Genomic DNA, 27,577 nt, shown 5'->3' with positions numbered 1-27,577 from the left:
GTTAGGGTAGAAAACCTGAGCTAAGTAGTGGTCATGGTATAAAGCTCGAGCTGAGGAGTGGTCAGGGTAGAAAACCGGAGCTAATAATTCGTCAGGGTAGAAAACACGAGCTAAGAAGTAGTCAGGGTAGAAAACCTTAGCTAAGGAGTAGCCAGTGTAGAAAACTCGAGCTAAGAAGTGATCAAGTTCATCACCCTTCTGAATCGTACGCACAATGCATCCTACCAGACCTCGAATAAGCTTCATTCAGGTCCCTGAATTCCAGCTGGCTTCTTTGGTAGTAGTCGTTCAGGTACACGTGGCACGACATCTGCGGGCGGAGACGACGTATGTCGAGTTGTGTCGATACGTCATTCCGTCAGCTAGAGCAATGGCAGCTGTTTCTACTGATGCTCGGGACATAATTACAACTGTGGCTAAGTTGCCAAGTTCCCGATGTTGAAGACAGTAGAAGCATGCGCAGTAATCCACAGCGTCTGCTTGAGATTTCCGCTTACCGCCTATGTCCGTATAAGTGAACTTGTCGTCCACCCCGGAGTCATTGCAGCTTCTGTGTTCTGGCTGTGCGACATTTCCTAGGATAGATAGGCAGCACATTTCGTGGATGTGGTTCTAAAACTATACATGAAACAATATTCTGCGTTATCGTGACCGTGGCCTTCGAAGAGAAGCGCGGATTGATCAGGAATCCGGGTTTAGGCAGAAGGGACACCGTTTGGTGTGTACTACAGGATCTTTCTCGCCTGTATTCACAATACGTGCATTCACATGTAATAAAAGTACCACCCAATGAATACATGCCCTACTGTGCACGCCCAGTTCAATAAGTGCTGCGTACATGTGCTGGTTGGTTGGTGAAAACCACACTTGCTTATGAGGCGAATCAAACATCAGCATTACGGAGCCACAGCTCTACTGATACAAGAGAAGAACACAGCTGCACACAAGTACTCTGGGTGGAGAGAGGGGGTCTTTGCTTCTTCTCTCAGTTGCCCCATGCCTTCCTTTTGCCATGAATGAACTCGCCCAGACCAAAGTCACTCCAAAGCACCAGCTTGTCATTCTGTTGGTGTGTTTTAACGTTACTTGCGAATCTAAGCTTTCAACTTCAGTTTCATATAGTTTAAGAATAATTGAACTGCTGTTTATTTGAGTAATCCTCGCGCTTGATTGTGACGTGTCTGTTTTAATCCGTCATCAACTTGTCTGTGTGTGTGTGTGTGTGTAAGCGCTGACACAAACCGTAAAAACAAGCAACATGTATTTGACACAAGCACATTAGCATTGCGTACAGCGTTTCAAACAATATGGAGTCGCGAGCGTTGTGTTCTATACGACACTACATCGAAATCGACCTATACTGAAAGGTCAGAACTACCCGTTTGACGCGATTGAATTTAGTCCCTCTCCATTTTGACATCCCACGCTAACCCTTTATACTTAGAGGCAGCTTTCGACATTCTCGTACGTGTATACTACGATGCGAAGCATTTGAAATGAACGAACACTCGTGCAGCTGTTGTTAGAGCGGATACTAGGTGCAGTTTTGTGCGTGCATTGGTATCGCAGTGCGCAGCTGTTTAAGGTATGTTAAACGACCATGGCACTACGAGGCCACGTGAGCGTTTTCACCACAGATGCAACAGGACTGCAATGCGCAGTTGATATCTGTGGTTGACTGGTACCGCGATTTTTATAATTACTTGCTGAATAATTCATGCATTATCGTCGCTACTATTAAATATACAGACCCCACACAAGGCGACCATGCGGCTCTGGCAGGGTTAGCATAAGGCATGGCCATGCACTTATGCGGCAGCTTGGCTCTGGTTGACGCCGTAGTCGTATTTCGAGTGCAGAAGCTGGAGAAGGCATGTGCTGAACTCGGAAAGGATTCACTTTCACCGTTATAGAAGATGGCCAAGCAAAAACGTAAGCCAATTTACCACATTTTGAAGGTAGAATAATTATTGTGTTCTATAGAAAAATGGGCTGGGGCGTATGAATTATTCCTATTTTACACTTAAGCCGGAAACTATGAAAGACGAAGATCATTTCTAGTAGATAGAGTGTTTGATGCCTTCTTTCCAAGGAAAGCTCTTTTGCACACTCACAGCTGCCACATATCAGGTGTTTCATGAAGAGAGTCATAAATAATCTAAAAATCAAGAAAATGCGATACTTGCTGGTTCTATTCACAGTGGTCCTTTCTGTAGCGGCCGGCATTTTTAGATGAATGAAGAGATCAATTGGGACTCTAAATAGTGAAGTTGAAAACTAACCCTAATAATTGGTCGAATTAGGTGATTATGTCAAAATGGGGAACTTATGTCCTTTGTAGGTAGAACTCATTGTGGCTTTGAGACTCCAATAAAGCGGCTTCAAGTAATAATTGCTAAGTAACTAGATGCACTCAAATTCAATGGCAAAATGGCAACAGAACTATGGAAGAGCATAGCAACCATATTTCCTGAAACTTTAAGAATGAGTGAGCCGACGTATATAAACTCTCAACCGATTTCTTTGTGTGGGTATGTGGGCTACGTCGGCAATATTAACACGTATGATACTTATATTCAAATGAATGCGAAAGAACTGCTCTTTAGTACTATTTGTCTTGAACAGTGATGTAATTCAGTCATCTGCTCATTGGGCTCCTGTTTAGGTTTTATCACTGAATTTGCGTGAATTTCATAACGCCCCTATGCATAACAGAGGCCACTTTTACTATATCTCAAAGCTACATCGAGTTTTTTGAATCAAGAATATCGATTTTTCTCGTTTCACATAACGGCTTAACTCCATTAATTAAAAGTTAGATAATTTAGCTTTCTTAATTACTGTCCCGACTGATATCTACTACCATCTTACCATGCGTGCCACTACACAAAAAGCTGCTGAAAAGACAGTGAGTAAACATTAAATTTTCTTCATTATTTTGGGATTTCTGACATATATCTGGAAACAGCCTGTATATATCAGCATTACGTTAACTTATATCCCGATGATATTTGCAGTTATCACAAGGTGTCGCAAAGTATATTTGTCTATGTAATAGGCGTACTATTCACAGACGAGAAAAAAGTGGAATGGATTGGAGAACAAGTACTGTAAGCTGATACAGCAGTCAAAAAGAATTGAAAAAATGAGAACCTGGTGAGGCGACGTAATGCGCTGAACAGAAAACCAATGCTCAGTTAGATCAACAGAATGGATACCACAGACATCTTTTTTAGTACGAGAGTAAGAAAAATGAGAGAAAAGAATACTGAAAAGAGAACGGAATGCACCCAAATCTAAGCATACGGGCCTACAGTATTTTCGCCTCCTTCAAAAATGCAGCCGCCGCAGCCGGGATTCAATCCCGTGACCTGCGGTTCAGCAGCTATAAATGAAATGTTTTGTTTTATTCTGGCAACCGTTTGCCTTGCCACTGCGTGGATGCTCCCTTCTCGGCGTTGGCGCTCGCGAGACTCTACCCAAGAGACCATGGGGCCTCTTGTAACACCCCTGAAAGTGACAGTGATGCCATGATAGATATCGATGCTGATCATTGAATGCGAGTCCAGAAAGCCATTGTTGGGCACGTTGTGTTTTTACTTCATTGCTGGTCCGGGGAAAATCTCGTTCAAAATGCTCTGTTCATTCAATCATTTGTTTGCAAAAGCGCCGAATCATAGCCAGCTCGGCTACAGTCAATAACGTCTGAATGCGCCTACTCTATTTCAGCTTCCCCTTACGGTCGTCTTCGAAGAGACATGGGTCTCTTCAGCGCCATAGCCGTGGTCGTTGGAAACTGCGTCGGTGAGCACTTCACGTAATGAATGTATACCTTTATCTCTTCAGAAAATTGTACGTTATCGAAATACCTGCAGGTGCTGGAATCTTCATTACACCGAACATCGTTTATCGAGGTGCGGGTTCTGTCGGCGCCGATATTCTTGTGTGGGTGGCGGCAGGATTCGGCTCCCTCGTACGTAAGTGCGTTCAACAATACTCCTAAGGCTGCGTCGGGTTTAAGGGTTTCCTCGTTATGATGTGCAAGTGTGGTAGGATCGCGTCTCGTCTCTTGCAGTCTTTAGTTCCGCTATTTTCACGTTTTACTATTCCGCTATTTTCATGATTGGGTTGTACGCGCTCTCGATGTGATGGACTTAAAGAGGCTGCCGTTTCTGATGGAATATACACCGGTGGCCAAAAGAAAAATACATTTTAATACTGTTATTTATTCAATGAAGCCAGTCTGCGAAGAAACGAAGTAGGAAATATTGAATAAATTGTTATAAGATAATTATTCTTTGACGTTAGTTTTTTTTTTCGATACGGCGTATTGAAACAATGGCACGCTCCTTTGCCTCTCTTTCACTGCAGCGATATCTGCCTGCGTTGCGTACGGACTCGTTCCTGTTCTTATTTTAAGGTCATTTAGAGCTGTATGCGTGCAACATTTACCTTTATTTTATTTCTATTCATAAAAAAACATAAGTGGTGTCGTGTTCGTAATTCGCGTCAACTTTTTATAGTGCACAGAGCAATAAAGCAGGACAGGTAGGGGAGATTGGGCCACATCACTAATATGCAACAGGTCTTTCACGTTTAGATGCCTGTTTACGTGCAGAGATAACGGACAATAGCGCATGCACGCACAATCGTTCATGTATATAACATACGAAGCAGCAATATGTCACAATTATGCAGAAAGAAAAGATATTATTTCAAAGATACCGCAATACGCGGCGAAAAAAAGCTTTGGCATGGCATGCCATCAGTCGCGTGATCCCCGGCACAACAGACTTGCTGCGGACTAAGCTGGTTTTGGCTTGGCTATAGGCTTATGCCCTCGCACCTCTCTCGCTGCCACTTTTACACTCTACATATCTGTGCCTGCTCTAATTTTTATATTTTTTGCTTGAGTGTATTTATCACTTTGTTTGTCTGCCTGTAGGCCAGTCTTGTCCATAACAGCTCGATCTGCTCTAAAAAATACCTCTAGCCGCGTGTGCCACAGATATTGGGCCTATTGGACATCTCACCACGCAGGTATACTGAAAACTGGCAAGGGAACAGACTTCTGGCAATCCCCGATTTGGGGCCAAACGGTTCAGTCTTTTTTTTTATTTTTACCGAATGATGGGGTGATGATTGAGCGCGTAGCGGGTCATGACAATTATGATCATCTTGCATTCGCGACACTTGGCATACTTCAACCCCCACAGATCTGCTGTAAAAATGCTACGGAAAATGCACGGAACTTCCGCAGAATGAGAAGCCGAAAGCCTCGCTGGACATATGGCGATGGAGCTCGGACGTCACACAGTTTCTTATAAATACACTGGTGGCGCTAGTGTCTCTGACGCTAGTGTCTGTAACTCTGGCGCTAGTATCTGTAACAGCTGCAACAGGCGGCGCTTCAGCAAGCATGGAAATGATGGGTGGTACACGGCTTTGTCTAAACTTCGTTCTTTAGGCTCCGTTTGGCTCCGCGTGGTTTGAATCTACTTAGCCGCAATACGAAGTTCAGCGAAGGTTCAGTAGTTACGCTTCATCACATTTATCGTTTAGTTTCACCAATTTGAAGATCACAACGGTCCGTTCTATTATTTGAAACAAAACCAAACTGGAACAATAAACAACGCTACAAGGTGCGTTCCAAGCCCGCAGGCACGACGACTAGGCAAGTGGATATTACCCACCGTTCCCATAATGGCTGAACGATCGCAGCAACAGAGTTACTGGATAGTGAATTTTGTAGAAACGCCTTTGTCCGATCCCACCCACTTTTCCACAGGCGTTGTGCCAGGTAGTTTTCGAGATTTGGCAGCAGCGCAAGAACCTTCAGCCCAGGAAGGAGCAACGGCCAATTTGGATCTGGCGAAATTGCGCATACAGACGAATCACCCTTGGCAGAGAAATAGCACACGTGTCACACATTTCTTTACACTGCTATACTGTGCAGCGGCTCTTGCGAAAGCCGCAGTGACAAACCGGGTCTGCAGTTTAAGCACCAATCTTCTTTGAATCTCTTCAAAACCCTGGATTCGGTGGCATCATATGCGACCAAATCAGGAGGCGGAAACTCCCATTGCCTCCCATGTATTCGCTCTCACATGCTGATACGCAGCAGCAGCGCCGCTTTTACCACTGGCGGTTGCCCGGCATCCTACTAAAAGTAAATCACGAACAGAAAATTTTTTTGAGACGCCACTGCTGATGTCCCGAAATATGGGGAAAAAATTAAAAATCGAGAGCAGTAGGGTTGCCGCGGAAGCCCTCCTTTCCCGCTTTGCATGCAAGCTGAATGCACTCGTACCTTCTTTCCGGTCCGATGGCTCCTTGGGCGAAGCGGCCATTCGTTAACCTTTGTTAATCGTTTTTTTTTTGGTCACACTTTGTTCGTGTGTTCTGAAGAGGCAAAATCGGAGCTGACTAAGCTTAAAGCTGTATAAGCGTTTTATACTGAGCCTTAGTATAAAGCGAAACTAAATCTGCACAAATAAAACGAACTTCCTTTATTACAAGTTTTGTATAAAAAACAAAAAAAAACACACACACGTAGTGTGAAAGTGTCAATATATAAAATTAGCTTTAACTCACAACTGACATATATACATAATGAGCAAACATGAAACCTAGAATATCCGAACCAATGCAAAAATTATCAACAATCGTAGGACACGTCGTATTTCACTCAATCACATTTGTTATGACGGCACACATAGTGTTCTTAAAAAAATTGGGTACCAAACGAGACTGAAGTTCAGAGGCACGGAGAGGCTAGAAGCGATCAGTAGTTATTCGACGAAGAACGTCACTGGAAACTGTGTTTCGGCAGGTTCACTTGCCCTTGTCAGGGCAACACCACTGCCGTGACCAAGAAAAGTCAACGTGTCAAAACGTAGGCTCCACCGACAATCTATGTAGTAATATTTGGAAGAATTTAGTCCATCACGGGTATTTGATTGACAGTATTAGAAGGCTCACAAATTACCAAAGAGTGGCTACAAAATTTTTATGACCAGGAAGCAGACTATAATTACTTGAAATCATTTGAACTACACGCCAAAAGTAAAAGAACCTAAAACTGTATAGCCGAGCCAACTTGAATTCAAGCCTTTCAATAAATGCATTTTCCAGACAAAAGCTTGGCTGCCCTCTTCCCCAATTGAACAAGCGACACCACACTTCTGTCAGCCTAGTCAGGCTTGCAGAGAACTGGGTTTACTCATGTACTCATGCAAAATCAATACCTGCTCAAATGATGCGTCCAAGTGCTTGTGCTCACCCGCTGCCTTTAGAAAACGCCGAGAAACCTTCGCGAATCTAGAAATCACCGGGTTAGCGCACCGAAGAGCCGCCGAAAACATTTGTTGCTCATTTAAGCCACTTTCGACAAAAGCGTGGTTCACTTATTTATTTTATTTATTTATAGAATACTGCGGACAAAAAGTCCAAGCAGGGTGAGCATACATGAAACACACTAAATAACAGAATGAAACAAGGTTGCAAAGCGTTTTTTACACAATTTCTTTGCTATAAGACAGAGGGGTTATGACTTTAAAAAAAAGTAACAGTTGAACAACAAGGTGATAATACAATTCAAGGAAGTCATGGAAGAAGAGTATTTGCACAAATGGTCAAGGGCGTTGAGGAAATACTTCGGTTAGTTTGTTCCAATCATCTATTGTTTGTGGGAAGAATGAGCACCGAAAAGTATCAGTCCTTGCGAAGATTGGCGTTAGGGAATGAGGATAGTGGTGTCGAGTGGGTTTGCTTAACAAGGGGGATACGTATGCTGTGGTGTCTAAGGTTATGGTTCACTATGTCTGAAAAAAAACTGTAGCCAACTTTTTGTTCTTCGAATTTGAAATAGTTCTATACCATTTGCCGTTAGTAATGCAGGGGGGGGGGGGAGTCGGTTGACATAAATTTATTATATATGAATCGTACTGCTTTTCTTTGAATTCTTTCTAGGTTTTGAACGTTAATTTTTTTGTGGGGATCCCAAACTATGGAGGCGTACTCAAGTTTAGGCCTAATTAAGGAAAAGTACTTGTTCGGCGTTGCTCACTGCGGCTTCCGTTCTCTGCCCGCCACCACTTGCTGTCCATCTTTCCCGTAGTTAGCATGCACGCCAACCGAGCGAGATAACTGAGCGCGATATCACTTCTAATATCGCTGGGCGAGGGGCAAGAAGGAGAGGAGGCAACTGCTACGAACTCGAATCAATCACTTCGCGCACTTTGCCTGATTTGAAAGAAAAAAATCAGGAATAAGAAAACACATATAAAGAAAAAGAGAATTTCTGTACAGTGGTATCAAATTTTTTATTCGTAAACACTTGTGACAGCCAATAAATGCGACCATTCACATCAACCTCACTTTCTTCAATCATCACTTAGGATGCCCGGCAACCGCTACGAGCGTTCATGTTCTTTGAAACCGAAACTAGCGCCGAGTTTTCGGGGCCTGGCCAAATCACCACCGGCGCGCGTACTGAAACGCGGCCTTCGGAAGTGTGGAGATCATACACGTCTTTACGAGCTTTGATTTCATTAAGCGATGTTGTCTCGGTCATGGGCTTAGCAGCTACCAGTTGATTCTGTTATGGCAATGCATTGTTTTACCAACACGGCTTGTTCTTTCACGTTGGCACTTATCATAGCTTCCTGGATATGAAAGCGGTTCGCCGTGGTGGAGTATAGTAGCCGAGGTGCTCGGTTGCTCACCCGAAGTCTCGGGCTTGAATTCCATTCCAACAGAGGCGTAGTGCTACACTCATGTGTCCTCTCGGATGCCAGCGCAGGTTAAAGAAACTCGGATAGTCGAAATTCCCGGAGCCCTCGGCATCCCTCATAATTATATCGTGCTTTCTGAATGTAAAACCCCACGCATGAGTATTATGTATAAGAAAGCATGACCGTCACTGTTGCCAGCAGCAACTGACGTATTGAGCTGCTATAGTAAGAACGTAAGTTAAGGTTGTATTACCGGCTTGGAGGGAGGGCAGACTTATAAGGGAGCATTGCGCAATGAGATATGCACTCTTAGAAAGAAATGGTGCATTCGGGGAGTAGCTCTGCTACACGACAATTATCGTCATCTGACTTGCTCGCATTTCTTTTCTTGAAGACCCGGCGCTGGCAACTTTCCTGTCGGGAATGCAATGCCGCACTGAAAACGCGCGCGCCGTTCGCGGCCACGAACTACCGGAAGCGTGGTGTTAGCGCGAGAAAAGTATTCAAAGTAGATGAAGATTATTGTTGTGTAGCACAAAAACTCCACAAATACTTAATTTTTTAAAGTGTACACTGTCGTCCTTTATGAAAGGGAACACGCAAACGCGTGGCCTGCGCTCTGCGCCGGCTGCCGACAGCACCATCATCATCATCATCATCATCATCATCATCATCATCATCATCATCAGCCTGACTACGTCCACTGCAGGACAAAGGCCTCTCTTATGTTCCGCCAGATAACCCGGTCCTGTGCTTGCTGCTGCCAATTTAAACCCGCAAACTTCTTAATCTCATCTGCCCACCTAACCTTCTGTCTCCCCCTAACCCGCTTCCCTTCTCTGGGAATCCAGTCAGTTACCCTTAATGACCAGCGGTTATCCTGTCTACGCGCTACATGCCCTGCCCATGTCCATTTCTTATTCTTGATTTAAGCTATGATATCTTTAACCCCCGTTTGTTCCCTAATCCACTCTGCTCTCTTCTTGTCTCTTAAGGTTACACCTACCATTTTTATTTCCATTGCTCGCTGCGTCGTCCTCAATTTAAGCTGAACCCTCTTTGTAAGTCTCAAGGTTTCTGCTCCGTAGCTAAGTACCGGCAAGATACAGCTGTTATATACCTTCCTCTTGAGGGATAGTGGCAATCTACCTGTCATAACTTGAGAGTGCTTGCCGAATGTGCTCCACCCCATTCTTATTCTTCTAGTTACTTCAATCTCGTGGTTCGGCTCTGCGGTTATTACCTGCCCTAAGTAGACATAGTCTTTTACAACTTCAAGTGCACTATTACCTATCTCGAAGCGATGCTCCTTGCCGAGGTTGTTGTACATTACTTTCGTTTTCTGCAGATTAATTTTAAGACCCACCTTTCTGCTCTCCTTGTCTAACTCCGTAAACATGAGTTGCAATTCGTCCCCCGAGTTACTGAGCAATGCAATGTCATCGGCGAAGCGGAGGTTACTTAGGTATTCTCCATTGACTCTTATCCCTAACTGTTCCCATTCTAGGCTTCTGAAAATTGGCAAGGTACGATGTAGTGACCATAGAATGGTAGGGTCTCGAATTCGCCTAGACTTGAAGAAGGAACGACAGAAACTGATACGCAAGAAGCCAATCAATCAGCTAGCACTGAGAGGGAAAGTACAGGAATTCAGAGTGTCGCTGCAGAACAGGTACTCGGCTCTTAGTGAGGAAACCAACCTTAGCGTAGATACAATGAATGATAATCTGACGAGTATTATTACGGAGTGTGCAGTGGAAGTTGGAGGCAGGGTAGTTAGGCAGGACACTGGCAAGCTTTTCCAGGAAACGAAGAACCTAATTAAGAAGCGTCAAATCATGAAAGTGTCAAGTACAACAGACAAAATAGAACTGGCAGAGCTTCCGAAGTTGATTAATAGACGTAAGGTATGCGATGTAAGAAGGTATAACATGGAGAGAATTGAACACGCTCTGAAAAATGGAGGAAGCTTCAAAGCAGTGAAGAGGAAACTTGGGATAGGCAAAAGTAGAATGTATGCACTAAGGGACAAAGAAGGCAAAATAACTACCAATATGGATAGGATAGTTAAAATGGCGGAGGAGTTTTACAGAGATCTGTACAGTAGCCGAGACAACCACTACCATAATACTATAAGAACTAACAGTAACCAATACGACACCCCACCAGTAATGATAGAAGAAGTCAGAAAAGCTTTGGAGAGCATGCAAAGAGGCAAAGCTGCTGGTGAGGATCAGGTAACATCAGATCTGCTGAAAGATGGAGGACAGATTGTGATAGAAAAACTAGCCACCCTGTTTACGAGATGTCTCCTGACGGGAAGGGTACCAGAGTCTTGGAAGAACGCTAACATCATCTTAATACATAAGAAAGGAGATGACAAGGACTTGAAGAATTACAGGCCGATCAGCTTGCTCTCTGTAGTGTACAAGCTATTTACAAAGGTAATTGCTAACAGAGTAAAGAAAACATTAGAATTCAATCAACCAAAGGAACAAGCAGGATTTCGAACAGGCTACTCAACAATTGACCACATTCATACTATCAATCAGGTAATAGAGAAATGCTCAGAGTATAACCAACCACTATACATAGCCTTCATAGATTACGAGAAGGCGTTTGATTCAGTAGAAATATCAGCCGTCATGCAAACACTGCGGAATCAGGGCGTAGATGAAGTATATATAAACATTCTGGAAGAAATCTACAGGGGATCAACTGCTACCATAGTGCTTCATAAAGAAAGCAACAGAATACCAATCAAGAAGGGTGTAAGGCAGGGGGACACAATTTCCCCAATGTTATTTACCGCGTGCTTACAGGAGGTTTTCAGACAGCACCATCAACTGACAACAAAAACACGTTCGATTTCAGCGTCATCTATTGCCAAACAAATTACGAGTTATGGCCTGTAGGCAGCGCTGCTAGCTTGCACTCCATCTAGGCTCACGCCTGTCGTGCGTTGTACACTGCCAACATAACAAACGTTGACCCGACCACGGCGCAAGCTGAAGTAATCGCCCTGTATCGCTCACCGCGTGATCGGTGAGGGAACGTAATCTAGCAGCGCTTGTCTACCGGCCGTAACTAGTTATCTTGCTTGGCCATAGATGACGCCAGAAGTGAGAGTAATTTCTTCACTTCTCGGTTGATGGTGCTGTAGGCAGCAGCCGAAGGGAGCAGGCCACGCGTTCGCGTGTTCCCTTTCATAAAGGACGACAGTGTACATTGGTTGCAACACGCTGTCTGTACTGAAAATGGCACCAACACGGCAGAGCGACACCTACAGAGACTTAAATTCATGAATTAAACCTCCTTAACTAGCCGTTCTTTTTGAACCAAATTGCCATTTGTCGGTGTCATTTTTATTCAGGGTCAAATCACTTTAACCATAGGCAGCGTGTTGCAACTCGTATTTAGCACGACTGCGCATAAACAAAGGTAAACTACTAAGTAAGGGACGCAAACGTTTAACTTCGCTTAACGCCCCCTTCCCCTTTTTCCTCGATAGGTCCGGGGCCCCTGAATTTGTAGTGCTAACAGACCTTTTTCGTAATTCCAGATGGACTCTGCATCGCCGAACTGGGCACGATGCTACCATCTGCTGGCGGGCCATACGAGTACTAAAAGGTTGCCGTCGAGTCCCTGGGAAGAACGGGAGATGTCATTTGTTTCTTGTATTCCTGGTGCTTCCTCATGGCGGATCCCATGGGGGCTACTCTTCACGCGCTGACGTTCACCAGTTACTTTCTTGAACTTGTATACGGCACCTGCGTGCCTCCGCCATCCGCCACTGCGCTGGTGACTATTTTGGTGATTGGTAAGTGCAATAATTATACAATGAGGCTTTAGTACACTTAAGGTGCTATGACGTTGTCACCCAACAATCTGTGGTTTGCAGTGAAACTACAAGTAGACAGTGCATTACGCACGTAAACAGACGAAAATTAGAATTTAAGAGAATATTTCAATACAAAACAACCTCTAAACATCACCAGCTATAAGCCCCGCCCACCGCCGCGGACCAACATTTTGCCTTAGTGTGTGTGACATAATGCGCTGCGTGCAGTGCAGCGGTCATCTAAGGAAGTTTCAGCCGCTGTAAGATCGTTGAATTTCAGTGCAAAGCATAACAAAATTAAAAGATCTCAATTGCACGTGCAGCCGACTACATGACAATATTATTCGATAGAATGGAGACGCGCGTGCAGCAAGCTGCTTGTTACGTCACGGCTCGCAAGTGCACCAATGTTGCCCGACCCTCAGACTCATTCATGGCCTGTTAAAAATGTTGTTACAAGTTATGCGATCAACATTATGCGCTAAAGGTTGGCCAACCTATCTGCGACCTAGCTCGGTATAACCCACATAGATTATGATAAATTGAATGTGGTGGCTTCTTTGAAAAAACTGTTTGTGGCATGCAGGTACTAAGAAAGGTGGCCTGAAAGAGGACAATCTTTCAGATTTCTCAACTAAAACTTGGAGGTACCTAAAGGTTCAGGTGAAGACATGAATAATGAAGATAAGAGTTCGTGACGAAATTATTAAGTGAAGAAAATCAGCCACCTGAGCTCGTGGCAAAGCAAGATGAGAGAATTTTATGCATAAAACTGTAACTGCATTTAGAATATTTTCACATCCTGGCGAAGAGATAGAGAAACGAGACAAAAAAAAGAGGGAGGTTAACTAAAGTAGGGTCTGTTGGCTGCCCTACGCATGGTGAAGGGGAAAAGGGGAATGATCTAAGAAGGAACTAGAGAGATAAAGACAAAAGAAAAGGAAATATTTACGTTTTATAGAAAGAGGTTAACTGATTCTGCATAGCAATAGTAAAGAACGGTTACTCATCGTCCAAATTACGCCGTTTTGTTTGTAACGTGTTGCGCCTGTTTCGTGCAGAATTTCCTTGCGGACATTGATCGTTTTTACAAGGTATCGCTCATGCAAGTAGTGTTCTTGAAATTTTCAAGTGAGAGGACAATTCCTCAGTCCTTCTGAAGAAGCCCTGTTTTATAACCTCAGACAAGCATTTTGATGTTATATTTCTAACGTTTTTAGACAGTGTGGGAAATGCTTGGCTTGCGCCTATAAATTTTTCACTGATGACTCAATGCAACTTTTAGATCTACGTCTCATTTTAGTTCATATATGATTAAGGTATAGATCCCGACGCAGTAGGTTTCTTCTGCGTTATGATTATTTGCAGTCTAAGCTTGTGAAGAGGGGGATCGGCAAGCCACGTCGGCGATCCAACTCATAACCACGAACTAATACCCTAACGCTATGCAAGATGGTTTTAATGATCACGCTCGGCGTTATTTGCCGCCGGTTTCCCCTTGTACTGTCATAACGGTGTTAACAATGTTTCACTGCGCAAGGCAATAGCAGCCCGTTTCATTGTGGACCACGGCCCGCATGGTAGGAGGTGTACAAAATTGATGCCTTATATGCATCCTATATCCCGCAATCTGAAATAGATAGCGAATGGGCATGACAAGCCATTGGGTTTTTCCGCAGCGCGTAATCTGGTTAGGATTTCTCCCAGAATCTGTTCTGGTGAGAAGAAACCCTGCAGTTGTGGGAGAAAGCTTGCTTCGGTGTATGGAGATGCGTGACTGGCATGATCTACGGAACGCCACCGTCTTGTGGGAAATCTTACATAGGCCAAACTGGGTGCTGCGTGAACGATCACGCAAGAAAAAAGAAGTTGTGAATTACAAGCGACGGGAAAGTGCATTTGACTGCCCGTTGTCAAGCTTAAATGTGTACACCAATTTTCATAAGCATTAGGATTGGATAGGAGCAGAGATACCACAGCTCGGAAAGTCATTATAGGAGAGAGGATATATAGACAGAAATGTAGAGGTTGGCCTGAGCTACTCGATATTGCTATAGCTCTTTAAGAGGCCATGCTTGTGTTAACAAACACTACTGTTTGACCATTTGACAGTGAGCGTAAATTTTTGCGTGCCTTCTTGTAATCTATTTGGTCGCGACCATGTGATCACTTTGGCTTGCACATGTTTATTTTGTGTGTATATATAGAAGGGTGACGAAAAAAGAAGGAAAGCTCATTGAAAGTTTCCACCTGTTCCCGTTCGTTCTTTCCTTTAAAGAGGTTCATAAAAGGCAGTTGCGTTATTTTAATGAAGTGTAATTCATTTAGCTTTTTCTCATCTAAACATTGTTATTGCACATTGTAACGAAATACAGGGGGCTGCAATGCTCGAAAAAGCCAAGCTCTGACCTTCAGTTCTACTTGTTTAAGGGGCAGTACGGGCCAGCAGCCATTTGTGAAACCACAGTATTTTTTTTTCAGAACTGTCCGCGGCTGTCAACATTTTTTCGCTGCGGGCATCGATGAAATTGCAGGACTATTTATTTATTGTGAGACTTGGCGTTCTGCTGGCCATAATTGCAACCGGCTTCATCTGGGCCTTCCGAGGTAAGCAAAGATCAGTTTTATGTCATTCGGTGTTTCAACATTGCATGTTACGTAGTCGGACTTGCGCTCGAAAGCATATGAAAACAGCAATAAAAAATCAATGTTGCAATATAAGAAAGACAAAGTCACAGTTTCGCCTCAAGGTCGAAGCCGTGAGTGCGCTAGAAACAAATAGGAATGCCATAAGTTAGGCTGGTAGTCCTGTGGGTTTGAATCAGCACATGAAAGCACATTAAAAGCTCATCAGTTTTCTCGCACATTGTAGTAGCATAGTGTCCCATGCAGTTACACTGCTAAAAGGTGTAATGAAGAAAGTATCACATGGTAATTTTGTTGTTATTCAAATCGAGAATATGGGAGAAGTCCGTCTATTCAGGATAAAACACAATCAAGGGAAGAAATTCAGACAGCCACTAAATAGCAACAATTCATATGCGCTTCTCCAAATAATTTTGGCAACTTTTTGTATTCGTTCTTTCATATGTGCTATTATTGTGCCATTAGGTAAAATACGGGCATTACGTGAAGCTGCAGATAGGCACCAACATCAAAGTGTTGCTTGTGATTGGTAATTTGTAGATAGCTACATGAAAAGAGAGCATTGGTTTTACCAAGTGTGTAAACTTTGTGACAGTTGCTTACTAAGTACGAAGTAAGATATTTACTGTCAAGGACCTTTTTTCGTGCTGCATTAAATATCTAAAGCCAGCCGAACCGAGCAGATAGTGTCAACGTCAACAAGTTAACTTGGGCGTCAATGTTTGGAGACCGTGAAGGAAGCGCAAAATAAGTTATAAAGAAATCTCACAACACAGCCCCAGAGCGTAAAAAAAAAAAGCTTTCAGTGCATGGTATTGGTTGAACGCGTACCCATATAATAGAATATTTTGTTGCAATCAACAAACCCCAGCCACAAGGGACAAAGAAACAATCCCACTCAAAAGCTATTCCTCCCCGAAGCAGCACTCGTGACTTTGCCTTATCGTTTGGATACTTTGTATTGAGGTATAATGAGTGATGATTATAATGATGATCAAAGTTTAAGATGATTATAATGATGATCAAAGCCTGATTATAATGATTATCAAAGCCTGATGACTATAATGAAGATCAAAGCCTAGTTTGAGTCCAGAGAATGTCATATTTACTTCACTGTTACGTAACCGTGATTGTAACATGGTGGTCTACTTAAGGCAGTCAAATTCTAGGAAAAAATTGCCTTAAAATCGAGGAAATGCGGCATACGTAACTGCGTATAAAACGGCATATCATGATTTACATTTTAATAATAGACCATTAAAGTCGTAAGAATGTAAATTTGACCATTTATTTGTTGATTGCGCAGATTAAAAAAACCACGAGGCTGCTGGCCTCAAGTTATTTATTAAGGTTTGTTGTTAAGTTAAGGCACACCTCAACAGCTGTATATTTTGGTGCACTCTTCAACAGGTTATAACACAAGAGGGTAGCATAGTCTTTCAATTTCTCCATATCAGTCGGCTCATAATTTTTGACAATTCTTTCTTTCCACAAACGAGTGTTGAGTGGAATGCCCTATAGATGGACTGACTATTTAAAATGACAGTCTGAACATATTCGAATTATTGCTTGCCTGCTATTAACGCAAGGTTTCTTGCTTTATACTTTTTGCCTTTTAATGCGATAGCGTTAAAGAGCTCCTTTCGCCGAAATTCCTGCGTCGGCATCGTTGGTTTTGAGCAAAAAATTATCACCTTTCCGAGACCGAAAAATCCAGGAAGATGTAAATAAAGGAAATAATAAAACCTTCCTGGTTTTAGTGGGGATAAATTGCAGTTGTTTGCGTGGTAAGTGGGTCTTTTACCCCACAGTCATGCCTCTGCTTGTGAACACAGAGAAAACAACTTCTGTTTAGAAATGCAGCCAAAGTAACATTTATGCTTTGCAAACACACGCACCCTGTACACATGCTTCACATACAACACGAAATATTGCCGTAATAATGCTTGGTGTAAGCGTACATTGGCAATGGGCGTCAGGACATAGGATTATCATAATAACCTAATAGTTTAAAGCCAGCCACCTACCACAAAAGTGGAACACACGCTACGGCACCCTTAAGGCCACGTAGTAAATGCATGTCAAGTTCGAAAAGATTTTATATAATAAGAATTCGAAATACAAATTAAGAATAGAATGTCGCTATCGCGTTAAATTTCAAAAGATGAAAATTTAGGGTCTCCCATCTTTTTACTTAGAACTTTCTTTAAGCAAGTTCCGTTCATGTTCTCTGCTCTATTTTGCCTTCTCACAATATACGTTACCGTTCAGCTTAGCAAGTTCAAGTGTTATTCGCCATTGCAACCTGCTCTGCAAGACTCCACTAGAAGTAAGCAGCAGTGAAAATAAATAAATAAATAAATACACTATTTACGCAGTGCCGCTCGCATTCGACAAGTTCTCATTCAGTGGACGAACGACACCAAGAGGGGCAGTGGAGGCCTTCGCTGTGGCAATGTTCACCGGTGCTGGAAGGTAGTAGAAACACATACCTTCATCACAACCATCCGCCACCCTCGCGAAAGAGGGAGGGTGGGAAGTTGTCTGCTTTTTTCATGCCAGTTTCATGTCTTTTATTACTCGGACATACCCAGCCTATATTTATTGTGTAGGGTTATGCGTATGCCTGCTGTTGAAGATGATGGCAGTCCAGGACAACTGCTATTACATTTCAGGAACAGTTCACTTATTATTTTTACCCCCGGAAGAAGAAAGATGAAATACATGACGGTGCGGGTGGCCCGTCTTCACCTTAATTTCACTTTTACGTGTATCGCGAAGCTTGTTCACTTTCGGATTCACACAAAGGAGGGTAGTGGGAGGGGGAGGATGCTGCGGGGAAGCATTGACCACAGCCCAAGACCTCATCGAGAGCCCAGCACAGGCCTGCTCACAACACCATTCACCACCGGAGATTGCTGACGTGTGCTGGTGTCAGGAATTCATACAAAAAATAAGACTATGGATGAAGCTATCAGTGTTTTCGACGGACATGAAAACATCCGCGTGCCGTGTTTGGTCTGTACATAACATCTGTGCTTTCACAATGATACAAGGGTAAAAGGTGCCATGGAGGAAGGCACCGGGAATTCACACCGTCCGGTGTTCTTTGAAGTAAACTGATGTCGGGGAACACTGGTGACTCAAGCATTTTGCCGTCCTGTAAATGTGACTGCCGCAGCCGGGGTCGAAGCCGAGAGTCTTGGGTTAGCAGCTGAGTCCCAACACTGTCAAACCATTACTGTGCACGTTTTTGGTGTATGAGAATATATATTTCTCTGTTGTGTTCCAGCATAGATGCAATACAGGCAATATCAATAATAACATTCCAAAAGTACAAATTAGTAATATACTTGTGAAGTTGTGCTTTAGTAATAATACCACAAATTTACATACGTTTTAGTATATTCTGTGTCCAATTATATATACATTGTTTTGGGCAGAAGCTTAGAAAAATTTTAATATTAATTTAAAAATGTTTAAACTGATAGCTTGCATGCACATACATAAGAGTATTAGCAACTCTAAAGCATTTTATGTCACTAAGTTTTGAGAGGCAGTAGTTACGAAAAAATTTGATGCCAAAGTCAGTTTTAGTAGAGCAACGCTAATCTTTCAAAACTCCGGTAAGTGTGTTGCTAACACTGATACAAAATGTCAGTAAAAATTTAAGATGACAATGGATACTGCGGGCCGTTCCTGTGCCAGGATGTCGTTGTTACAGCCTTTTTAACTCAGCGTAACTGACACGTTCGCAGGCAGAGAAAAATGCTGTGAATGAATAATACATTTAGTATTCCTACCGGAAAAAAAAGAACGACGAGTGGCACAAAAATGTGTGTTCTATTTTTGAGTTTTAAGTGGGAAGTTTGTGAGAATAAGTTAAAAGTTCTAGCATCATAGGAAAACAAATGCGAACGCAAAGCATCTTGCATGACGAACTAAACCTATATTCACAAAAACGTCTTGCACTGACAACGTTTGTAAAAAAAAATTGAGTCAATCAGGATCAACAACACATAGCTATTAAAGCCGGCCAGCTAAGGGCGGAGTGCCTTTACGAAATAACCCTATTGGAAAAATTGCCATGGTGGATACTGGAAAACATGGTGGGCATAGTGGAAATAATAGTGGGCATGGTGGAAATAATAGTGGGCATGGTGGAAATTATGATGGCTATGGTGGGACGTAGTGGAAAATATGGTGGTTATGCCGGGACATACTGGGTGGTATGGTGTACAGATGATGGGTAAAGTGGAAATGATGGTGGAAAGCAGAGGCTAGATAGTGGGCAATAATGGGACACTCTGCCCACCATTGCGATAATGCTGGGAAGCCCTAAGCATATGGTGGGTGGTGCTTATTATGGTGGGCTACATGGTGTACCAAGCTGAGAAACTCTTCCCACCATTGCGATAATGCTGGGAAGCACTAAGCAGATGATGGGTGCTGCTTGTTATGGTGGGCCACATGGTGTACCAAGCTGAGAAGCTCTGCCCACCATCGCGATAATGCTGGGAAGCAGTAAGCAGATGATGGGTGGGCTTATAATGGCGGGCAAATTATATAGTGTACCAAGCTGGGATCTGTACACTACATGTTCTACCATCATGATTTCCACCAAAGGTTAGGCCTACTGACCGAGCCCGTACAATTGTGTTATCCGTGCTTCCGGGTTTCAGAATACACGATTACGACGATTAAGTATGACAATACAGCGCAGCCATATGGCATCAATTAACCTAAATGAAGCATTTTTCATTGTGTAAGCTGTTCGCTCAAGAAGCAACAAACATCGATGTGACGCGATTAAAGCACTCTTAGAGAACGTAATTAAGTGTCTTCTCACCGACAGCCGCCAGTCGCACTCGCCGGCACTTCTCTAGCTTTTGTATGAGAACTCAGACGTGGCAATTCGTGTGCTTGGTGAACCATTATGATAGCGTAATGTTTCCGGTACACTGCATTCGTTTTGGCCAAGCCGTTATGTAGTTGTTGCTTTAGCGAAAGAGCAACAGCATTGCGCTGGCGCGACCGCCCTCTACATTGCGCGAAAAGCATCCCAATACTCACTCAAATAAATTAGGTGGGCGTATCTATGAAATGAGCCTAGAAGCGTCATAAAGCGTGAGCAGATGTCGCCCTTTAGAACAAGCGCGAAACGGATATTAAACTTGGCAGACCCCGCCGGTAAACTGTTGCTGCTCCCCAGTCCACTTGGTTTTTTTTCCTTTAAGTTGTGAACTTAAAAAAAAAAATAGCACTAGTGCCAATAACATAGTGGCAATCGTTACAGGGCGCAGTTGCTTGTGTTTAATAAATGTGCAATTTTTAGTAGCAGGTGTACATCTTGTCTATGTTGTGTAGACGACAAACATAACTTAAGTTGAACCTTAAGTTTGTACGCCGACTAAATATTTAACACGCAACCACCGTCATGTTGGTGTGGCGCAGTCATTCTGCTTCTGGTCACCGACGCGTGCGGACGCAGGATGGCAGGCTCCTCAAGAGCTGTTACAGCGGCCGACGCTAGCCGCGGTTTCTCGTGCACATCGCTTCCCAAGGACTACCGTTTAATTCTGCCACCACTGCCCACAGGAGAAGGACTCAGACGCACGTTGGTTCTGCACTGCGACATCGCAGCGCGTCCGTACGGGATTAACGACTTCCGAAAGCCGCTCAAGGAATTAGGCATCATTCAAGAGGTAAGCGGCATAGGAGCGTATCAGATGTCGCACGTCTGGCTTCTTAACATGAAGACAGATGAAGCCAAGAAGATAGTTCTGGACGCTGGCCTACTCTCCGTGAAAGACCGGCCCTGCGTCGTCGTCGACCCAGAAAGGCAAGAGGTGCGTCTCAAGTTGCATTGGGTAGCCTTTGACGTCAACGCAGAGACTGTATGGCGTGCTTTCCGGGAGTACGGTGAAGTGAAAGAAGTTATCAGCGACAAGTGGAGAGACGAAGACTTCGAAGGAGTTGAGTCAACCACAAGATTCGTTCGACTACTACTCAAAGAAGGCGTTACTACGGATCGCATACCCCACCAGATGCGTCTCGGAAGCGGCATGGCACTGGTGGTCGTGCCAGGAAGAGCACCGCTGTGCCTGCGTTGCCGGAACACGGGACACATTCGTCGCGACTGCAGGGTGCCCAGGTGCGCTGGTTGTCGCGCTTTTGGGCATGAGCAGGCGGACTGTACTCGTTCCTATGCCAGTGCAGCAAGTCGAGCAACAAATGCCGACCACAGTGAATTGCTCATGGATGAAGAGGAAGCAGAGAGGGCCGCGGCGTCGAAGGCAGGAGAGGAGGCGTCTCATGCAGTGGCGACCAGCGAGGAAAAGACGGAGACACCTAAGCAAGACGCAGGCACAGATGAAAATACGGTTGTGGGCACTCCAACGCCACGGCGTTCGACTCAAATGGAAACCCAGCACAAGGCTGAACCAGTCATCGGGTCCGACGCTACTTCGGACATGGATACAGTTGAAGCTACGCCAGTAAAGCGCCGCCTGAATGAGGGAGACGCGGCGTCCCAGCAGCGTCTGACCCAGGAAGATCAAGGGCAGTGGCGAGTGGCTGGCTCCAAAAAGTCTCGGGGTGCTGGCCGCCTGCGTTCGTCGTCGCTTTCACGCGGCGGCGACGGGACGACGCCGTGAGCGTCGGCCGGACAGTTGTTTAGGTGTTGGTAAGGTAAGCGTCTTTCGCTCGGCTTTCTCTCATCACGATGGCGATGATTAGATTGGCGACGCTAAATGTACGTGGGCTTTCTGCCAAACGGCGGCAAAACCAGCTTTACCGCCTGATTATAGAACAAGATCTGGACATCGTCGCTGTACAGGAAACTAAAGTAGAGAGTGAAGAGCACGCTGAGCGAATGGTGCAGCCTTTCACGAGAGTGTTTGATGTGTGCGTTTGTCACGCGGTAGGTGCGTCTGCAGGTTGCCTCTTGTTAATTCGGCAGAGCCTAAATGCGAAAGTGGAGTCTGTAACTACCTGCGAAGCGGGTCGTTTTATTATATGTGATTTATCCCTACCAAGAGAAAAATGGCGAGTAATCTGTGTGTACGCACCCACTGTGATTCAAGATCGAAAGGAGTTTTTTGAAAAACTTGATGTGTTTTTAAAATGTGAACGTAAACTAATTTTGGCTGGGGATTTCAACTGCGTTTGTTCGAGTATAGATAAATCAAGTTCCAGGTCATACAGAGATTCAAGCACTGCCGTTCTAATTGATATGGTGGCGAAAGCTCAGCTAGAGGACGTGGGTGAATGTCTTTGCAGTGGAAAAGGGGTTATGTTTACCCACTTTCAGCGTTCAAGCCATGCTAGACTTGACAGAGTATATGTGTCTTCCGAAATCATTCCTTCGTGCCATGATTACAGAGTTACACCTGTTACGTTTAGTGATCATTGTTTGGTTTCATTCTCAATGGGTAAACATAAAAGGAATAACAAAAATTTCTCTTGGGACCTCTGGAAATTTAATGTAAAGCTACTAAAGGATGAAGAGTTTAATCGGATTTTTCTAAAGGGCATAGAAGACTTAGCAAATAGAACACTTGAATCCTGGGGACATAAGTGGGAAATATTTAAACAGACCATTAAACTGAAAGCACTTGAGAGAGCCAGTATCCTGAGACATGCTGAAAAAGAACTTGAAGTGCGTTTGCGTGAAAACTTGCAACAGTTAGTAGCGGATGAATGTACTCAGGCCGGAACATTTTCAGAGGAGATAAACATAACTAAACAGAAGCTAGAGTTGATAGACTAAGAACGTTATCGTGGAGCATTGATTCGAGCTCGAGCAGAAAACTTGGTAGCGGGAGAAATGCCAACAAAACGAGCTCTTGGAGCTGAGAAGAGACATGCCTGTAAGAATGAAATAAGAGAAATAGAATATAAAGGAACAAGGTGCCATACGAAAGAAGCAATAGCCGGTGCTTTTTTCGAATATTACAAAGAGTTATTCACACCAACCAGTGTACACGCAGAACGTTTTAATAGCGATTTCATTTCATTAATGCCAAGACTTGATGACGAAAGAAAGAAAATTTTAGAATTGCCTATAACAGAGCGAGAAGTTGAAAAAGCAATTGATAAGTTAAACAATGGTAAGTCTCCAGGACCAGATGGCCTTAGTGCTGCAGTGTACAAGGAATTCAAACACGTAGTTTCACCTATTTTGAGGGAGGTATTTAACGAGGCTTTTAAGTGTAAACAACTTCCACCATCGTTTTTGTCAGCCCACACGGTCTTAATACCTAAAACAGAAGATCCCGCGAAGTTAAGAAGTGTTACTGCTTATAGACCAATTAGCCTAACTAATGTTGACTATAAAATATTGATGAAAATATTGGCCAGAAGACTCCAGACAGTTATGACAAAACTGATTGGGCCCCACCAAACTTGTGGCATAAAGGGAAGGAAAATAATGACCAACATAAACATAGCACGATCAATCCTAGAAAGTTGTGATGTTATGCATCTCAATGTTGCCATGCTTCAAATTGACCTCGAAAAGGCATTTGATCGCGTGCCGCACGACGTGCTCCTTTCATTACTTGAGCACATTAACGTAGGGAGTTTGATTAGCGAAGGAGTGCGCATGGCTTACACTGGATGCACGACGAGATTGGTATTAAATAAAACTGCGGATGAGCGTATACCTGTGCTGCGGTCAGTAAGACAGGGGTGTCCACTATCGCCCCTGCTTTTTGCTATTTTCATTGAACCTTTCTGCTTAAGTGTAATTAATAACCCTGCAATAAGCGGCTTTAAACTGCATGAAGCTGAGGTTAGCCTCCTCGCATACGCAGACGACATTGCAGTTTTCTGTACAAATTATGAGAGTATAATGCATGCTGTAAATGCCGTGAAAACTTTTTGCCAGGCGAGTGGTAGTGCCGTGAACTGGGATAAGTGCCTTGGCTTCTGGCATGGGGAATGGGACGTCACGCCAAGAGTATTTCTAAACATTAAATGGAAACACCAGTGAAGGAAACACCAGTGAAGTATTTAGGAGTGCCGCTGGAGTTCTATCATGACAGTGAACCGTATTGGAAAAAAGAAACACAGGCATTGCGCAATGATGTAGAAAAATGGAAGGTTGGGGTATTTCGATATTCGCACGGGCCACAACATGCAACTTGTTTCTGGTGAGCAAGCTGTGGTACGTAATGCAGGTTTTGCACTGCAGTAGAATAAGTGTACAGAAAGTACACAGAGTTTTTGCAATTTTCATATGGAGCTCTGTATGGGAAAGATCAAGCCGCACAAACCTTTTCAGAAAAGTTAGAGATGGTGGACTCGGATTAGTTCATTTGTACATAAGACAACTTGTCAATCGTTTCCTTTTTCTGCGTGATGTGGATGACCCCTTTTTGAGAACTGTTATACAACTAAGGTTATCTAGAGTGCTGCCGGGATTTCTCGTATCATCATCAAATATGCAAGGACCAATACAAGGGTATTTAAAAGAAGTTATTTCGTCTTTCCGCTTTTTGTCAGTAAGATTCTCGTTAGAGTATCTGGCTGAAGTACCACGTAAAAAATTGTATAGAGACCTTGTCGATGTTTTACTGCCTGTTCCATTGTACCGTCAGCTATATTGTGCAGGCCCAGGACAGGATGTTCTGAAACGTGTTAAAAGAATGCTTGTAGCGCCAGGGGTCAAAACTTTTTTCTTTAAATTACATACTGGTACCTTACCAGTTAAAACGTGGTTGCAGGATAAGGGAATATTCGTGCCATGGAGCACAAATTGCCACTTGTGTAATAAACCGGAAACAATTGAACACGTGTTTATAGATTGCTGGAGCGGGGTCTTTTTCTGGGATATACTGCAAAGAACCTTGAAAAAAGAATTACCGTTAAGTCCACATGGCATCCGTTTTCTTTCGGTTAAAAACGAGGCAGGTGTACCTTATGATCTTATCATGCTTCTGGGCCTGCACAGTATATGGAAAACCCGATGTGCCTTTGAAAACGCGGATGTAGAAGTGCTAGCTGTGCGCCAATATTTTTGCAAATCTGTGTGCCATTTTCTTGAAATGCTGAAAAGCCAAGAGGATGTGCCAGACTGGATTGGGTGCATTGAGCGATTGTTACGAATGCCCAAGTATTGATTAATAGTCAGCCAAGAGCTGACGGTACCTCAATGAACTCTGTGGGTGTATTTTGTGACGCACTTGAATATGGACCCATATGTAAATATGTAAAATGTGAACAGTCATGATTTGCAAGGCAATAAAGAAAAAGAAAAGTTGGTGTGGCGCAGTGGTTAGCGTCTTCGAATGGGAATCCGCAGGTTGCACGTTCGATCCTCCGTGGCGCCATGTTTTTTTTTTTTTTTTTACGGGACGGGTGTTTTTTTATACCGTTTTTATAGAATTATTTTTTATTTTTTGTGGCAGCTCGTCACGGTAATTCTGACGTCATTTTGCGCTCAAGTGTTGCCGGCACTGCAGCACCCACCATACCCACCATGCGCCATAATGAGTGTTTCCCACCATTCACCCACTACATTAATCCACTATAATGGTGGGTGGTGGTTTCCACCATGCCCACCATTCATTTTTTTTTCCGATAGGGAAATGTTTTGTGAATTAGGTCGCTGGTTTCCTTCCTTTTACCTGCCCAGTGGTGTTGAATAAATTTTCGTGCTAAACAACTGCGTCTTTTAACTTTGCAATTATTGCAGCACTCCGATCGCCTGCATGGCCGAAGAGATGTCGGACCCCTGCCGAACTATCCCAAGGGCCCTATTGGGTGGTCTCTCCCTTATAACCGCGCTGCACGTCTTGACAAATATGGCGTACTTCGTTGTCTTGGATCCCGGACGCCTGACTGAAACTGAGGCGACAGCAGCAGCATTCGCACGAGCCACGTGGGGCACCACCGGTCACATCCTGGTGCCCCTCATTGTCTGCGTATGCACCTTCGGGACAATGAGCTCCAGCTGCTTCACCAACAGTCGCCTTTTTATGGCAGCCGCTCGTAACAAGCATCTACCCGAAATATTCGCTCTGATCTCGGTGAAGACTTCACTTCCTGTGATCTCCATAGGCTGCAGAACGTGCGTGGCATTGCTATTTATAGCTACCGGCTCGGTGGCATTCCTCGCCAAAGGCTTCATGGCAGTCGTTTCTGTAATGAACTTGATGACGATCCTAGCCATGTTCCAGCTACGCCGGACGCTCATTGGCAAGTCGAGGGCGATAAAAGTGCCGACGTTCCTTATATTTGTGAACCTCGCCATCTTGTTGACCCTCGTCGTTGCACCGTTTTTGAGCAGGAGTATGGTTACAAGTTATCTCGCCACTGGTGGAACAATGCTGATGGGCATCCCGGCGTACTTCTTTTTCAGTGCATTGGGTAGATCACGAGTGGGGACGGCTGCATTTCACTTCGTCCAAAAACTTTTTCACTGTGTACTGTGCGCTCCGTTCAAGCGATAGTTGCTGGCATCAGTGAACCAAAGTACAACCCACTGGCTGCTTTCGTCGCGTAGCCCAAGTGAGCCCAGGACTAAGCGGAGCAGAGTTTGTGCAGTGATATGCATCAGACACCATGATCTCTGCCCATTTTCAAGGAGGACCATACTCTACACTATGTCGTTGACCAAGCGCTAGTGAATGTGGTTCAGAGTTAGACATCTTGTGTGATATACATGAATACAATTCCGCTAACATCGGCTGCTTCCACGACATCTGCTCTTTTTTCTCGCTCACAACGAAATGAACTTTTAGAAGAAACATCTACACATTTTTTCGAAGTTGTATTGCAGTTTACTTCAGATTTACAGCTATGAAAAGCTAAGAATTTGGTTAATTTGACAGATGGTTGCTTAATAATGTCGCACACTTGTGCGTGTAGTTGGAGCTGTGGCGTAAATGTGATGCGGTCTTGTCCAACCAAGACTAGCGCTGTCATGACCCTCTTGAAATTCTCCTGCTAAGACCACTAAGACGAAGGAATTGTTGTAAATTTCGAATACAAGGTCTTCCAAAAATTGCTGTAGGCTAATCATGCTTATTTTGATTGGCTAGTGATGCAGAATAAGACGTGCAAGTGACTCAATCGCACAATGTTTTTTGTTTTCCTTCATTAGTTAAGTGGGCAAGATTAAAAACCATCTAAAAAAAAGAAGCTGTGTCAAAAGCATCGATCCAGAAGTCGTAGAGTTGTTTTCAAAACGTTGCATCGTACAGTTTGCAACCCTCTTTTTATAAAGTATTTGTGTTTTTTTTTACAAATTACCCCTAATACTACACAAAAACATTTCGCAGATCCCACGCACCTTAGCAACCGATGTTATGTGAAGCATACGGAGCGAAGATGACCATGTGGTTCTTTT

At 43.8% G+C, this 27,577-nt stretch overlaps 2 protein-coding genes across 2 annotated transcripts; both read left to right on the top strand.

Moving 5' to 3' along the window:
• Positions 1-1,727: 1,727 nt before the first annotated feature.
• Positions 1,728-12,438, top strand: LOC119164494 (putative L-type amino acid transporter 1-like protein MLAS). Its single transcript, XM_075870518.1, has 4 exons — positions 1,728-1,932; positions 3,730-3,804; positions 3,876-3,977; positions 12,298-12,438. Exons 1-4 carry the CDS (start codon positions 1,917-1,919, stop codon positions 12,360-12,362), a joined length of 258 nt encoding a protein of 85 aa, XP_075726633.1. The 5' UTR covers positions 1,728-1,916; the 3' UTR covers positions 12,363-12,438.
• Positions 12,432-26,927, top strand: LOC142768519 (b(0,+)-type amino acid transporter 1-like). Its single transcript, XM_075870517.1, has 4 exons — positions 12,432-12,555; positions 15,058-15,183; positions 17,601-17,697; positions 25,922-26,927. The coding sequence occupies exons 1-4, from the start codon at positions 12,432-12,434 to the stop codon at positions 26,676-26,678; spliced, it is 1,104 nt and encodes a 367-aa protein (XP_075726632.1). The 3' UTR covers positions 26,679-26,927.
• The last annotated feature ends 650 nt before the right edge of the window (positions 26,928-27,577 follow it).

Source organism: Rhipicephalus microplus, chromosome 8 (genome assembly GCF_043290135.1).
Source record: "Rhipicephalus microplus isolate Deutch F79 chromosome 8, USDA_Rmic, whole genome shotgun sequence".
Taxonomy (NCBI): Eukaryota; Metazoa; Arthropoda; class Arachnida; order Ixodida; family Ixodidae; genus Rhipicephalus; species Rhipicephalus microplus.
This window is presented reverse-complemented; position numbering and strand designations above follow the sequence as displayed.